This window comes from Erpetoichthys calabaricus, chromosome 16, assembly GCF_900747795.2.
Source record: "Erpetoichthys calabaricus chromosome 16, fErpCal1.3, whole genome shotgun sequence".
Lineage (NCBI taxonomy): Eukaryota > Metazoa > Chordata > Cladistia > Polypteriformes > Polypteridae > Erpetoichthys > Erpetoichthys calabaricus.
In genome coordinates, this window is record NC_041409.2 from 57,223,830 (window position 1) to 57,240,647 (window position 16,818).

At 36.9% G+C, this 16,818-nt stretch overlaps 1 protein-coding gene across 1 annotated transcript in view; it reads right to left on the reverse strand.

Annotated features, from left to right (window-relative positions):
• The window catches only part of wdhd1 (WD repeat and HMG-box DNA binding protein 1), a 77,102-nt gene that overhangs the window by 22,541 nt on the left and 37,743 nt on the right, over window positions 1-16,818 (reverse strand). The window contains exons 16-21 of the mRNA XM_028821575.2: window positions 14,349-14,505; window positions 14,097-14,211; window positions 12,752-12,883; window positions 9,178-9,410; window positions 6,464-6,633; window positions 1,053-1,106 (exon numbers count right to left, since the gene is read on the reverse strand). Of these exons, the coding sequence (XP_028677408.2) occupies window positions 1,053-1,106; window positions 6,464-6,633; window positions 9,178-9,410; window positions 12,752-12,883; window positions 14,097-14,211; window positions 14,349-14,505 (861 nt within the window). The remainder of the gene's footprint in view (window positions 1-1,052; window positions 1,107-6,463; window positions 6,634-9,177; window positions 9,411-12,751; window positions 12,884-14,096; window positions 14,212-14,348; window positions 14,506-16,818) is intronic.

Genomic DNA, 16,818 nt, shown 5'->3' on the forward strand with positions numbered 1-16,818 from the left:
GATGATGTATAAGCAACACAATAAATTAACAGAATTTCAAGTAAATTATTTAAGAATTGTGTTTGAAACATTAAAGTACACTGCAGCACACTGGTCAGCACTGTTGTCTAACAGAAAGTATCCTGCATTTGAATCCCACACCCAGTCACTGTTTATGTGAACTTTACTTATTCTCCCAGTCATTGTGGTTTCCTACCACATTCCATTTAGGTTACCTGGCCTCTAAAAATTGGCCCCATGTAAATGTCAATGGAGTGTTTGCATGAGTTGGGTGTGAAATAGACTGGTGCCCTGACTAGGTTAAGTTTGTGCATTGCACCTAATGCTACCAGGATAGGCTCAACAGTAAGTTTAGATTAAGAGGGTTTGAGGCTGTTATGTAACATAAGATAAAAATGTTCCCATTAAATTAAATTGACAGCTATGTATAGTAGAATCAAAAACAAATCCCTTCATTTTTAAGAAAATATAAAAATTTATGTAGGAAGTTCTAAATCAGCTGAGATTTCACAAAAATGTTGTTATAAATTTTAAACTTTCTTCTTTATCCAATCACACTACACCAAAAAGGAATGTGTTAAACAACTGAACATTCATATTGTCTTTTCATATGAATGTCCCAACAGTCAAAGTGCCTGCAGACCACAAAAAAAAAATACCAGTACTTGTGAGAAGAGATTCAAAGGTAAAGCATATTTTATTTATTTGGAAAATTGTGTTACTAAAGTTATTTTGCTAAAAAAATGCTTATCAAATTATTATTATTGAATAAAAGGTCTATGTGTATATACAATAAAATTAATGTCTCTAGATCCCAGAGACTCAGAAACAAACCTTTTTCAGCATTAAGCAATAAACTACTGCAAAGTTTCACTGTCTTTAAAGGGAAACAGTACCTGAAATCTGAGACTTCATGAAAGATATGAAAATGACATTAGGCATTGCACTATGATGCTTGTACGTGTGTTGGTTAAACAATTAAACACAACTAAAAACAGCAACTGTTATTCAAATACCAAAAGGTTGAGAGTGGTCTATTGTATAAAACTTACAAATCTTTGGGGACTGCTCAGTGGAGTTCCCAGCTTTGTTGAAGAGTTTATGCACTGTAGGGTAAAAAAAAAAAGAAAATTTTATCCTCATAAAACATTATTCCTCTGAACAAGAAAGCTCTGTTGGCATATGTATATTTAACTTTTTCAGAACTATAATCAAATAACTCATAGTTTTCAAATAATTTGTAGAATTCAATGAAGATGATGAGGTAAAGACACAGTATTCAAGAAAATAAATCAGGATTCAAGTAAATGCAAGCAAACTGCACCTTAGTTCTTTCTTCAGAGGTAAATAAGGAAAATTCATTACATGCCACAGAGATAGGGAAAAAGCATATACCAAGGGGCTCTGAATGTAGTGCACTGTGCTTTGAGAAATTCTGGTGCAGATCAATAGATAGGAACAAGAGTGATGATGCTGGTGTGAAATAAAGCCTGTTATTCATAACAGTGGAAGAGATGAAATCAGACTGCCGTAGAAGATCTTCTAAATTTACATTCTTAAAGGTATACTGATAACCTATGTGAAACTAGACAGAAAAGTCTGTACAATTGAAAGCTAGTATAGAAGCAGAAGTTATAAAGATTAATGAAGAATAAAGCATAGTGATGGTTGGAGGTGATGTGTCAGTAGGTTTACAAAAGATCAGTATATACTATGTGCACTAAAGGAATTTTTTTCAGAATACAGTCTGGTCTTATAGCAATGTAGTGATATAATGGTGCAGTGGTGTACTTTGCATGTAGCAACCATGAACTGTGGTCAAGAAAAAGGTGTGAAAAGAATCTTGAATGTTGTTGTAGTAAATGTAAACTTTTATTAGCAGATGCTTTTAAAGAAAGCAGGTAAACTTGTGTTTCTTTGGTGACACTGTAATACAAATGCAGGTGCAAACCTGTCAGATGTTACAATTACGGCTGGGCGGTTTGACCAAAATTCTATTTCACGGTATTTTTCAAAATTATACCAGTTTCACGGTATTCAACAGTATTTTTTTCCCCATGCATGAGTGGATATTAACCACATTTTCCACAGCAATTACTGCAGTAGACTGGCTAAGAATAACCTATTCCACTGTCATGAGAATTGTACATTGTACAAAAAACATTTCAATGCGCACACAAGTATTAATAATACAAGTTTGCATGGCCCCATAAAGTGATAGTTTTCAAGGGGGTGGCACTAATGTAGAGAAGGAATCACATTGCAGTACAGTTGCAGTCAAAATATAGAACCATTTTATTGAACAAATTTTGCAAACTACTTAAAACTATAATTTTGACAACATATTTTTCAACCATCCAAAGAGGCATTTAGACAGTAAACTATTCAGAGGTGCTTGTCAAAAGTTGTATTGCACTGAACATGTCTTAGAAAAGGAATAAATAGTAAATATTTTTTGTAAACCAACTACACTTTCTGTTAATGTTAACAATCTCTGTCCACTGACACGTTAGCTATATGGATTGTATTGGTGTTGGCTATCTCGACCCTCCGCTTGCTTTTTTTTGTCGTAGGCAGTCCTCTAGCAAATGCGTCTACAAGCGACGTCTGACTCGAGTGTCCTCTAGGTTTTTCAGTTTTACCGGAGGACGTGGAGGACGCCATCTCAGTTCCATACATTCATGGTACTCCAAAGCATGTTTGCGGCTAAGGTGGTGCAGCAAATTGCTCTGTTACCGCCTCCAGCGACAACTTTAGCTCAACAGCATTTGCAGTAAATAGTTGTTTGGTCCACATCTGACCTTTTAAAACCAAAATCTCCAGACAACAGACATGGCGCCTTTTTTTGGCAAAAGTTCTTCTGTGTCATCATGTTCAACTTTATCGTCTGCTACAACTTCAGTTTCGGAATGTTCTCTGTCAATTTTCACCGCTCAATACCTCCACTAACACATGTACTCCGTTGCATGCATGTTTAGCGGTGTAGCAGTGAAAAAAGCCCCCCTTAAAGTTTCACGCTGCGCCACGTTCCGAACATTGTTAAGGCTATTTAAACCGGTATTGTGGCATAAGAAAAATACATAACAAAAATAAAAAACGGTTTTCGGTATGAACCGGTATACCTCCCAGCACTAGTTATAATCATGATGCACATGGCAGATGTTTAGTAAGCAGTTGGAACTATTCTATCAATTATTCAAGGGAAGGTTGATGAAAACTTTGCTGTTGTAAGGTGTACTGCATAGCATAAGGGGGGTGAAGGCTGAATGTGAAACAAAGATGGAAAGGATTGAGGTAACAAAGAGAAATACAGTAATCCCTCGCTATATCGCGCTTCAACTTTCGCGGCTTCACTCTATCGCGGATTTTATATCTAAGCATATTTAAATATATATCACGGATTTTTTGCTGGTTCACGGATTTCTGCGGACAATGGGTCTTTTCATTTCTGGTACATGCTTCCTCAGTTGGTTTGCCCAGTTGATTTCATACAAGGGACGCTATTGGCAGATGGCTGAGAAGCTACCCAATCAGAGCATGTATTACGTATTAAATAAAACTCCTCAAATATATTGTGAGCACAGGGGCTGTTCGCACCCCTAGAAGATACGGCCACTCCTCAAAAAACACTGAAAGATTACCTTCACATTGCTCTCTTCCTTGCTGGGCTTAAATGTGGCTGTTTTGTCAAGCGATATGCTTCCTGCATGGTGCTTCACATACTTAAAAGCTCGAACGGCACGTATTGATTTTTAATTGTTTGTTTTTCTCTGTCTCACTCTCTCTGACATTCTGTGCTCCTGACGGAGGGGGTGTGAGCAGGGGGGGGGGGGGGTTAGGGGTTATGGCTGTTCGCACCACTAGACATATGGACGCTCCCCTAAAAAAATGCTGAAAGGCTACCTTTACATTGCTCCCTTCCTAGCAGCTGCGTTGTCCGGCGGTGCTTTGCATACTTAAAAGCTCGAAGGGCACGTATTGATTTCTGATTGTTTGCTTTTTTTTCCCTCTCTCTCTCTGACATTATCTGCTCCTGACAAGCACTTCTTTGAAGAGGAAGATATGTTTGCATTCTTTTAATTGTGAGCCGGAACTGTCATCTCTGTCTTGTCATGGAGCACAGTTTAAACTTTTGAAAAAGAGACAAATGTTTGTTTGCAGTGTTTGAATAAAGTTCCTGTCTCTCTACAACCTCCTGTGTTTCTGTGCAAATCTGTGACCCAAGCATGACAATATAAAAATAACCATATAAACATAGGGTTTCTACTTCGCGGATTTTCACCTTTCGCGGGGGGGGTCTGGAACGCAACCCCCGCGATAGAGGAGGGATTACTGTACATAACAGAAAGAAAGATGTAGTGTTGAGGCAATAAGTCATTTAATATGTAAAACAGGCTCTTGTGATGTGAGCATGTACAGCAAAATACAGAGAATGGCTAGGTAAAGAGGTGCAAAGTGACAGTGAAGATGATGAAGACAGGGATTCGGTCTAGCTGTATTTATCAATAGTGCCTGATGACCCCGAATCTCTTGATTCACTAACACAATGTCTGACTTGTATTTCAGAATGGATAAATAGTAACTTTCTCAAGTTAAATAAAGAGAAAACAGAGATCTTGGTAATTGGTAATAATGGATACAATGAGGCTATTAGAAATAAACTGGAAGCATTAGGATTAAAAGTCAAAACGGAGGTAAAAATCTTAGGGGTAACTGTTGACTGTAATCTAAATTTTAAATCGTATATTAATCAGATCACTAGGACAGCATTTTTTCACATAAGAAACATAGCAAAAGTTAGACCTCTTATATCATTGAAAGATGATGAGAAATTAGTTCATGCGTTTGTTTTCAGTCGACTAGATTACTGTAACGCACTCCTCTCAGGACTACCCAAAAAAGACATAAATCGTTTCCAACTAGTGCAGAATGCAGCTGTTAGAATCCTTAAAAGGAAAAGAAAATCCGAGCACATCTCTCCAGCTTTGATGTCACTACATTGGTTACCTGTGTCATTCAGGATTGACTTTAAAATTTTGCTTATGGTTTATAAAGCCTTAAATAATCTCGCCCCATCCTATATATCAGAATGTCTGACGTCTTATATTCCAAATCGCAACCTCAGATCCTCAACTGAGTGTCTCCTTAGAATTCCAAGAGCAAAACTTAAAAGAAGTGGTGAGGCGGCCTTCTGCTGTTATGTACCTAAAATCTGGAATAGCCTGCCAGTAGGAATTCGCCAGGCTAATACAGTGGAGCACTTTAAAAAACTGCTGAAAACACATTACTTTAACATGGCCTTCTCATAACTTCACTGTAATTTAATCCTGACACTCTGTATATCTAGTTCATTATAATAACCATTTATGGTGGCTCTAAAATCTGTACTAACCCCTACTCTCTCTTCTGTTTTCTTTTCCGGTGTCCTTTTGGTGGTGGCGCACTCTAAGTACCATGATGTTCCAAAAATGATGGATGGATTAAAAGCCAGAAGTCTGTATGATCATCAGCATCAAGTGACTCCATGAGAACCCTAACTACAAAGAGGACTATTTCATTTATGTTAGGTAGAATGCCCAGAGGGGACTGGGTGGTCTCGTGACCTGGAACCCCTACAGATTTTATTTTTTTCTCCAGCCTTCTGGAGTTTTTTTTTTTGTTTTTTCTGTCCACCCTGGCCATCGGACCTTACTCCTTTTCTATGTTAACTAATATTGTCTTATTTTAATTTCTTATTTTGTCTTTTATTTTTCTTTTCTTCATTATATAAAGCACTTTGAGCTACTTTTTGTATGAAAATGTGCTATATGAATAAATGTTGTTGTTGTTGTTATCAAGAAATGAATGAAAGTTTTGTATACTAATATGAAAAGAATAATCTCATCCTTCTGGATATGCAACCAGTAAAATATATTAATATGAATTTCATTGCTTTTAGTTTCACTATATATACAGTATGTTAGTCATTTTCAGTAGTTTCCAAACTTTGCTTACAATTGGGTACGCTTTTGAGGTTTTTTTGTTCATAATTGTGTGTTACTGTTTGGGGCATGCAAAATTTTGTTTCTGTATGCCCCATATGTAGCAATACAGACAAGTCTGTATAAACACAAAATTCTGAAGGTGTGATAAGAGCACAGTTATAACGATAACTGTCTGCATGGATACAAAGCTGTACACAAGGAAGGTATGGCTTAATGAAGGGACTGAAATGTATTAAAGACTCTAAAATTTTCCTCATTTCTATTTCCATCTAATCATATGAAATAAACACTAAATATGTGCAAGTGCATTCTGCAAGGCTCGACTGATCAGTGATGAAAATAAATTCAAAAACAGCTTATTTTTTTTTACTAAGGTTTACAGTTTCTTGTTAGAGGGGTGGCACATATACAGTATATCCGTAAGAAAAAAAAAAAAAAAGAGCCCTGAACTGATACAGGTTTTAGAAAATGAATCTTACAGGATTTCTTGTTTTCCATGCATGCTTCATCATCCACCTCAACTTCGCCGCCGCCACCTTCTTCTTCCTCCTCTTCCTCCTCCACTACATTTGCCTGCTCTTTTTCCCGAGATGGTTGTTGCTGAATTCTGTTTTGATGCCGACTCCATTCTGTGGCTGTCCTGCTATAGCTTAAAAATTGAATTTCAATACTGTGTTAATAATAATCAGGATTCTCAAGTACTGAGGTTATAAGAAAGCATGAAAATCAAAAATCTAATTAACTAACAATTATTTAATATACCACCCCTTTGCAAAGTAGTCTACAAATCAAAAGTACATGAAAACAAATATCACAAAAGCTATTCAAGTACTACCCGAAAGGCAAAATTTAATTCTTAAAACCAGAAAGGATAACAACTAGGGCTGGGAATCAGATTTTTTTTTTTTAATTTATCGCATAAATGTATGAAATTAACCATGTTTAATAGCATCTAACAATAAAAGATGCAATTATAAAATTAATACATAAATCATGATGCAAAAACACACACTGAATGCAGAATCAACACAGGAATTTAAAAAAATAAAATGAATGGCATAGTTTAAACTTAAACAATGACCTTAAACCTGAACTTTTAACAAGATACTACTTGAGCAAGTACAACCTAAATTTGAATGCCTTCTTAAAAGGCAAGTTTAAAATAAGACAAAAAGAAAACAAGGCCAATGTATTTATTGTTAAAATGGCATAGTATAGGAGACACAGACATGTCAAAGTAAAAAGCAATCAAAATGACTGTTGACTTTGAATGCATTGCTGAAGACTAACTTTTTTGAATGTAGTATATAAATATAGTACTGGATGCGTGTGTGTATGTAATTCTTTAGGTACACACTTATTTGCATTATTGTTTTGGAATGCTACCAAATGAAAATGCCACCCTGAATAAAGCACTGCCTGAGGCATTTGCCTCATTGCTTGACATGATTGTGACAATATTTTTATTGGGTTAAACAGGCCACATTAATTGCAAAAAATTAACACGTTAACTTTCCCAGGTCTAATAATAAATAAAAATGTAAACTTAAGCAAAAAAGTCAAAGCATACTCAACAGCAACTAGTCTTATTTCGAACATACCGTTTGTAATCCTGCCAGGAAAAAACAGGGTTACAATGGAATATATTATGGAAAAAAATAAAACACAAAAAATGGATGTGGAATGAACTGAAGTAAATAAACATTCTAATTCTTCATGTTAAGTAATTTACACAGACTGAGAAAGGAAAAAACAAAGTGTAATAACAAAGCATTTCAACAGTAGGAGTTTATCTGCATATAAGAGGGGGAGTCAAGCTAAAGTTAGAAAATGGGATTTATTAGAAAATGGAACAAACCTTAACAAAACTGATGTCATTTCTCAATGTAGTCTCCACCCTTCTCAATGCACTTGTGCCACCTGCCTGGAAGTGCCTGGATTCCAGCAGAATAAAAGGTTTTGTTTTGTCCTCGCAACCACTCATACACTGCTTTCTTCACATCGTCATCTGGATTGAATCGATGACTACCCAAATGTTTTTTTAATGGTCCAAAAAGGTGGAAATCACACAGTGCCAAATCTGGCGAATAAAGAGGATGTGGCAATACCTCAAACCTCAGTTTCTCCAGACAAGCCTTGGTGTTCTTAGCAGTGTGTGGTCGGGCATTGTTTTGCAGCAAAAGGACTCCTTGAGACAGCATTCCCTACCGCTTGGATCGAATAGCAGGCTTCGCATTGGTCTTCAGCAAGTCACAGTAACTTGTACTAGTGACTGTAGTACCCCTTGGCATGTAGTGTTCGACAATAACTCGGGTGCGTGAGTGGTTTCAGTTTCGTTAAGGTTCGTTACATTTTCTAATAAACCCCATTTTCTAACTTTAGCTTGACTACCCCTAGTATTATACTGTTACACCAAGCAATTAATAAAACTGTTTTCTGAACTGGTAATGGTAAATCAGTATACTTTTTCAAAGCATTCAAGCATTGTGATATCATTAAATGGCATGTTGATTTCAAACATTTATGCATCAGCTTTTTTTAGTCCATTATTTGAACATTCACTCTCAAGATCGGGTAGTGCTTGTAGTTTGCCCTTAAGCACCATAAGGCCAAAAATTAAATTTGATGAATTTAACTTAACTGAATTGATTGCTACATAGTGCTATTCTCTAAAATCAGGCTTGGGCTCAGGCTCATGGCACCTGTCCAACAGTAGCAGGAGCCTGAACAGAAAAACATCGCAATATTTACAAACATTCACATGCAAATCTATTTAATTATAACCCAATATGAAAAGAAGAATATAATCTACCTGGATGTCTCCCAAGAAAGCAATTTATAAAACCTCATACAATAAATGAGATTTTATATAAAATAATATAAGAGAAACCAAGCTAACAGAAAATATGGCTTTTTGGTAACTGAAGAAAATAAAATAAAATGAATCAAAACAAGTAGTTCCCCCATAGGCATATTTAGCATATGACCGCAATAAACGCTTGTAGATGTGCTGCTAAAAATAGGGAAAAAACTGCTAAAAGTACTAAAGGTTTTGCTAGTTTGCATTAAATCAACACAACAATTTAGTAAACAATTATCATAAATAAAGTTGGGATATTGAAAAACAAAATTAACACACAGTTCTGCTAGCCAAAGCCTTTAATGAGAAACATGGGTTTTGTTCAGACATTACCCAGCATTTAATTGGGTGCGAAAATCTTCTTGCTCTTCCTCTACCTCCTCTTCTTCCTCAACACAGCTTGAAGCGAGCTCAGCTGCTTTCTCCAGGGCAAGTTCACTGAGCCGCTGAGCCAGTGACATTCGCTTAGTGCGCGAGGCATACCGTATTGCCAGAGTCACTACATTGTGGGGCATCAGCTCTGCTAGCTCGACACACCGGAAATCACGCTCCAGTTTGCAAGACAGCTGAAATGGAAAGCAAAGCTAATCAGAACTATTACTTCCACTCTATGTATGTTAGACATACAAAATAATCTTCAACTGGATTAGATTATATGGGGGGGAAAAAAAGGCATCCTCATGAAGACTGTTTGTACATCAGGATTATTAAGTGCAATTACTTGTTTAGTTATTAAGTATTGCAGGATATCTGCTCCAGTTAATGTAGCATTTTTAAGACTTTCAAAAAGATTTTTGATGCTAGTAGAAAAACATAGAATATTTTGCTTTTATTATGAAAAACAGGGGGAAAAAAAACAACACACAGATGCACACTGTTATATTAAAAACTACAAAACTACCATTGTAAAATGATACCTCTGCTTATAGGATGGTGCCAGTTAACTTCCTGATGGTTATAAAGCTAGCCATTTTATTTGGTAATATACTTTTGCAATGTGTGTTTTTAGCACATAAAACACTAGCTAAGTAAAAGTCACTTTTATTTATCTGGATGGCCTAATTAACTAGCAATGTGAAGAAGTCATGAGTACTATGAGAGACTTGGAACTGAGGTTGAGTAGAGCAGTGTTTCCCAACCTCGGTCCTGGGGGCACACTGTGGCTGCAGGTTTTTGTTCCAACCAGATTCCTACTCAGTGACAACACCTGATAACACTGATCTCATTTAATTAGCTGGGACTATTTTTCTTTTATTCTACATTCAGAAAAGCACAGCAGCATGATTTTACATTTATAAGACATTTAGAAATATTTCTGCATTTGCTATAGATTTAAATGCTTAACTCTCTTTTGTCGATTTCATTATATTTTGCCCCTTCTCTGTGCAGTTTTCCCCTTCGTTGCATCTTATTAATGACAATTAAAAATGAGCAGAGCAGACAACCAGGCAAACAACACTGAAAGGCTGCAAGTACTTTAGCGTCAGACCCACTAATTAGTAAAGAATGGATTAACAATTACAACACCTAGAAAAGTAGAATGAAAATCAAGATGAAAATATTGTTAAAAAGAAAAAATAAATTATTCCCATATAACTGCTTGGTACATTTATACTGATCTATATATATCTATATCTATATATATATCTATATCTATATATCTATCTATATCTATATATCTATATATCTATCTATATCTATATATCTATATATCTATATATCTATATATCTCTATCTCTATCTCTATCTCTATCTCTATCTCTATCTATATCTATATATATATATATATATATATATATATATAGTCACTCTATCGCGGATTTTATATGTAAGCATATTTAAATATATATCGCGGATTTTTTGCTTGTTCGCGGATTTCTGAGGACAATGGGTCTTTTAATTTCTGGTACATGCTTCCTCAGTTGGTTTGCCCAGTTGATTTCATACAAGGGACGCTATTGGCAGATGGCTGAGAAGCTACCCAACTTACTTTTCTCTTTCTCTCTTGCGCTTTCTCTGATCCTGACATAGGGGGTGTGAGCAGGGGGGCTGTTCGCACACCTAGACGATACGGACGCTCGTTTAAAAATGCTGAAAGATTATCTTCACGTTGCTACCTTCTGTGCAGCTGCTTAGTGAAGCGACATGCTGCACGGTGCTTCACATACTTAAAAGCTCAAAGGGCACGTATTGATTTTTGCATGTTTGTTTCTCTCTCTCTCTCTCTCTCTCTCTCACGGAGGGGGTGTGAGCTGCCGCCTTCAACAGCTTTGTGCCGCGGTGCTTCGCATACTTAAAAGCCAAACAACCCTATTGATTTGTTTGCTCTCCTCTGTCTTTATGACAGTCTCTGCTCCGGACGGGCACTCCTTTGAAGAGGAAGATATGTTTGCATTCTTTTAATTGTGAGACAGAACTGTCATCTCTGTCTTGTCATGGAGCACAGTTTAAACTTTTGAAAAAGAGACAAATGTTTGTTTGCAGTGTTTGAATAACGTTCCTGTCTCTCTACAACCTCCTGTGTTTCTGCGCAAATCTGTGACCCAAGCATGACAATATAAAAATAACCATATAAACATATGGTTTCTACTTCGCGGATTTTCTTATTTCACGGGTGGCTCTGGAACGCAACCCCCGCGATGGAGGAGGGATTACTGTATTGATGGATGGCCGGCTAAATATTCCGGCCCTCACCCCCAGGCCGCCAGGTGGAGCTCTCCCGACACCATGGATGTTCCCCAAATTCCAGCAGGGCCTCATGGACTTTGTAGTTTGTATGCACAGCCCTGCTGGATACCATGGGGGTCACCAGGAGTCGCTGTAGGGAGGCTGTCAGACTGTTATGTGCCCTATAACCTGGAAGTACATCCTGGTCACATGAACAGGAGAAACGACGTGCTTCCAGGTTGAAGAGAAGGACTTTTACACTGACCCGGAAGTAATGAGGACTTGTGGATTGTTGGACAGGAACCACTTCCGGGTCAGGGGGTATAAAAGGACGCTGGGAAAGCCCAGACATTGAGCTGAGCTGGGAAGAAGGGTGGTGAAGTGTCTGGGAGAGGAGGATTGGTATTTGTATTATTGATTATTATATGTGTAGTGTGGAGTGGAGGGTGCTTAGTGCACATTATTATTATAAAATAAAAAAGTCTAACTTTTACCTGGTGTCTGGCGTGGTACCTGAGGGTGCAAGGGGTCGATAAGAGCCTCTACTGCTACTATATATATATATATATATATATATATATATATATATATATATATATACACATATATACATACACACATACATACACACACACACATACATACATAAGTTTTATTTTTTTTTTAACCAAACTTGGATTTCTATATTGTTCCCAAAACACAGAACTTGGGAAATAACACATCACTTAATTAACCCAGGAGTCCAATTAAAAACAGAAGCTGGCTGGAACAAAAACCTGCAGCCACAGTGTGCCCCCAGGATCGAGGTTGGGAAACACTGGAGTAGACACTCCAGTTCAACTTTTCTCTTTGGCTCCAACCAATAAATGGAGCTACCTAGTAACAGTTTATCGCAATGTCTTCTATAACTGTGTTTTTCTTTGTTGGTTATAGTATCTACAATTACCTCCAAAGTAGCTTTTTGGTTCTAATGTGCCTGTTAAAAGTTCATCCTTCTTTCAACAGCTAACACTCTAACCCACCTCCTGATTTGCTAATGTATATTACATTCAATTGTGATATACATTATTTGTAATGAACTGAATGGCAAAGTATGTAGTCTACTACAAACAACACATTTGATAGATAATGTCACAAAACTATAGAGAATAAAAGTAAGAATCCTTAAACAAGGATTGAAAATATGCAATGTTACTCACAATGTAAGATTTAAATGAGACAGAATTTCACACATACTTACAGCAAACATCTTCATAAGAAGCTCCTGCTGTTCTTTCTGAGCCTGATTTTTTGCTGTTTCATCAATCTCATAACCACTGGCTTCCAGAAAGTCTAAATGTTTGTGGAAAAGCACAGAGCGCCCAAAAAGTTCCTAGAAATACAACATTACATATTTGTGAAAGTATTTAAAAACATTAAAAAAGTGAAATCATTAGTTATAAAGCCACGCACTATCTGTTTTAAAAAAGGCTGTCAGGGATGTCTACAAAGACATGCACAAAATTCGGCAACATTTTATAATAACTTTCAATACTAAACAATTATAATGGATGAATAGTTTCGACTTTAGATTAGGTACTGCAAAATTATTGCAACTAATGAATACATGATTTAAAAAGATGTAAAATAGGCATTACATAAAGTTTGTTAATGAAAGTTACTATAAAGTGTTGCCAACATATGAATGAACAACATTTATAACTATTTGAATTGATATGAACCAGTAGTCTGTTAAGCATTACATAATGTTGAGTTACTAAGTTTGCATCTAAGATCTTATATCCCATTTTAAAAACACACTTGTAACTGCACATATTGCAGAATGTAATCCAAAATGCATACCCTGCCTACTACACAGTTTTTATTCAATAACAATTACTGACAGCAATTTTATTATTAATTGAGTGTTTTTGTAATAATTTTCATCAATTTTTGAATAAGTAAACAATTTATCTCTTCTTTACAATGTTTTGAACATCAATATTATATTATTTGGTTAATCCTTTGAATTAAACACCTGCTACTTGTTTGAAGAAAATTTAAAATAACCACGGGCGGCATGGTGGCGCTGCTGCCTCTCAGTAAGGAGATCTGGGTTCGCTTCTCAGTTCCTCCCTGCGTGGAGTTTGCATGTTCTCCCCATGTGGGTTTCCTCTGGGTGCTTCGGTTTCCTCCCAGAGTCCAAAAACATGCATGTTAGGTGGACTGGCAATCCTAAATTGTCCCTGGTGTGTGTGCCCTGCAGTAGGCTGGCGCCCTGCCCGGGGTTTGTTCCTGCATTGCACTCTGTGCTGGCTGGGATTGGCTCCAGCAGACCCCCATGACCCTGTGTTAGGATGTAGCGGGTTGGAAAATGACTGACTGACTAAAATAACCACTACAATGAAGCCTACAGTACTACAATCTGCCTACCAAGCTAAACAACAAATTTCACAGAAATAGAATTTTAAAAAGAACACCCCTTTAGATAATCTATCTGAAACACTTATTGCATAATCTTGCATTCAGCTCGCAAAGAAAAGTAATAAATATAATTTGAAGAAAAATATTAAACACAAAATTTAAAGCATCTGTTTAGTCATTACCTCCATCTGTCCTTTCTCTGTGGTAACCTGACAGTATGGCAAATTAAAAGGCAATATGGCAACAGCAGGACGGGGTAATGTGGGAGGGTAGCGAGAGCCTTTACAAGGAATGCACCTGTAGCACAGAAATTTTTGCATTAGCCAATAAATAAAATATTTTCTATAGAGACTTTATTACTATTCAATTTCATTTCAAACAATCTGAAATCTAATGAAGGGCAAATATTTCTATGTCATACTAAATGACATTACCTGAGCTGCTGTGGGTTTTCATGTATGCCAACCACCCAGTAGTGGTCAGACTTTCCTTTGCAGTGCTCATTTGTATTACACACTGGTGTCCAAGTATTTCCCAATGACCTATTTAACATCCGCACAATTCCTTCTGAATCAACAGTAAATGGTGTGCCTGAAAAGACATAAATGATTAATTCTGTCATTCATCTGACATATTCTATGTAAATGGTATACAATTACATTTTCTGTTCTTAAAAGCTAAAAAAGCTTGAGTATACTACATTACCATCAAGTACAACAAAATGCATCTATTAAGTGTTATTTCAAATACTGATCACTAATTATATGCATGAGAAAGATAATACCAATTACAAAAAAAAACTATTATACAGTATGCAATAAAATGTGTAATACACAATTTATAACCCAGCATTTCTTTCAACGTCATTCAGTTGAGAAATACGTCCATTAACCCATAATAATGTAATAAAATATCCATGAGTTCCATCCATTTATCATATTTTTTTTCACAATAAAGGGGCAATGGGGTATTAATCTATCCAGATTAACAAAACCCACAGGGCTGGAGCATAGTAATAACAATCCACAGAGAAACCATAATCCCTCTACTGTACAAATCAAGCCTTACCAAAATATGTTAAAATATTATTCAAGGTAGAGGATGGAAATCAGAAGCCCCAACAAAAAAAAAAAAATTACAACCTTTGGGAAAATGTTCATCTCAAGCTGAATGGAAGTATAGAAAGTACACTGCACTAAAGTTATTTGATATTCAAACCACCTCCGGTACATGTTTGAAAATAACAAATAGCAACTGTAAGAAAGGCGCTATATAGCGCCTGACCAGACACAGACTTGACACGGGAGGCACGTATAAAATAAAAAGACTTATTTTTCTTCAGCTGGAGGGCACATCTTCCACATGAACCCCCCAGCAACAACACAGTCCCAAGCACTAAACACTGAATCACCACACTCCTCTCTCTTTCACCACCACTCCTCCACAGCTTTGTCCTCCTTCCACCCAACCCTGACCCTTTTATTGGGTACCGGGAAGTACTCCAGGTGTTTGATTGCCGACATCAAGCTGCACTTCCGGGTAAGGCGAAACCAGTGTCCAAAAGGGGCCAGCAGCTCCTGTTGCAGCACCCCCTGGCGGAACCTGCAGAACCCTACAGAGTTGCACAGAAGCCCTGGGGGAGTCCAAGGCACTGCTGCAACCGATGGAGGCTGCCATCTAGTGTCCGGGGGAGATACTGGGCTTCCCACCCTTGTCCCCCTGGCAGATGTGGTGAAGGAGCATCCCGGCCAGGCATGGGCCCCGGCTATCCGTCACACAACATTATGTTAGAGCAGTTATTTTTAAACCTGGGTCATGGACACTTTAAACTAGAGTTTGCATGAGGTTTTAAAATACATTTAAATATTACTTGGAGGAAAAATGACTTTCCTATTTTAATGGGTATAGACAGTTACAAAACAACCTAAAACCTTACAACCAATAAAATTACACAGTTTAAACAGTTCTGTATTGTGATCGAGTGCTTGATTTATACACATCTTCCCTTGGTGGCGACAGTTCTTACAAGCACCATTGCATGTCCGAAACAGAACAGTTTGTTTAAACAAAGCAAGAGTTCTCAAAATGAGGAGTCAAGCAGCTCTGCAAAGAACAGCAGAGGATGACAAAACCAAGGTAAGCACAAAACAGAGTTTGATGCAATGCACTTATTTTTGCAAAATTCAAGATTTACCTGGACAGGACATGAGAATTATACAAATCCTGAGTATATTTTTTGTCTTATCTATTATAAAAAGAAATCCTGCCCTGGAAAGCAAAAAGCAAGTCTACGATATGTGATCTTCTCGGAAGACATTTTAAAGACCCGCGAGACCAAATGCACACCCTACTTACAATCTATCAAACAGGACAATAGGCAGCAAAACATTCAGTCTTGTGAAGGATTTGAGCGCACACACAGATCCAGGGCTCTCAGCGCATATAAAGCGTATAAGGTACATTATAAATTAAATGTCGATATCTAAGCGAAGAAGAAAGCAGTGCGGAGAAAGGAGACTCAAATGCGTTGGACAGAAAAAAGAGCAAAAAATGAATAATCGAGGTGCAAATTCAGAAAATAAGGAAAGTAATTATCAGCCCGGAACAAGTGGAATTAAAAAAAAAAAAAGCATGTTCAATCCGGCTCAGAATTAAAAGACAATGAGTAAAAGAAAGTAGAACTTCATAAAGACGTTTACAAACGTTGACGCTAAACACATGCAGAGCAGGTTAGAGACTATGAAACCAGTGAAATCAGAAAGGCTCAAAAAAAAAAAAAAAAAAAAACGGCTCTATACACATGTGGAGAAAGTTAAAGGATATGAAAGTAGGAAAATTAGAAAATATAAAAAAAGAAAGTAAAGATCGCAGTAGCGCAAACAAACTGCCTCATTTAACTATGCA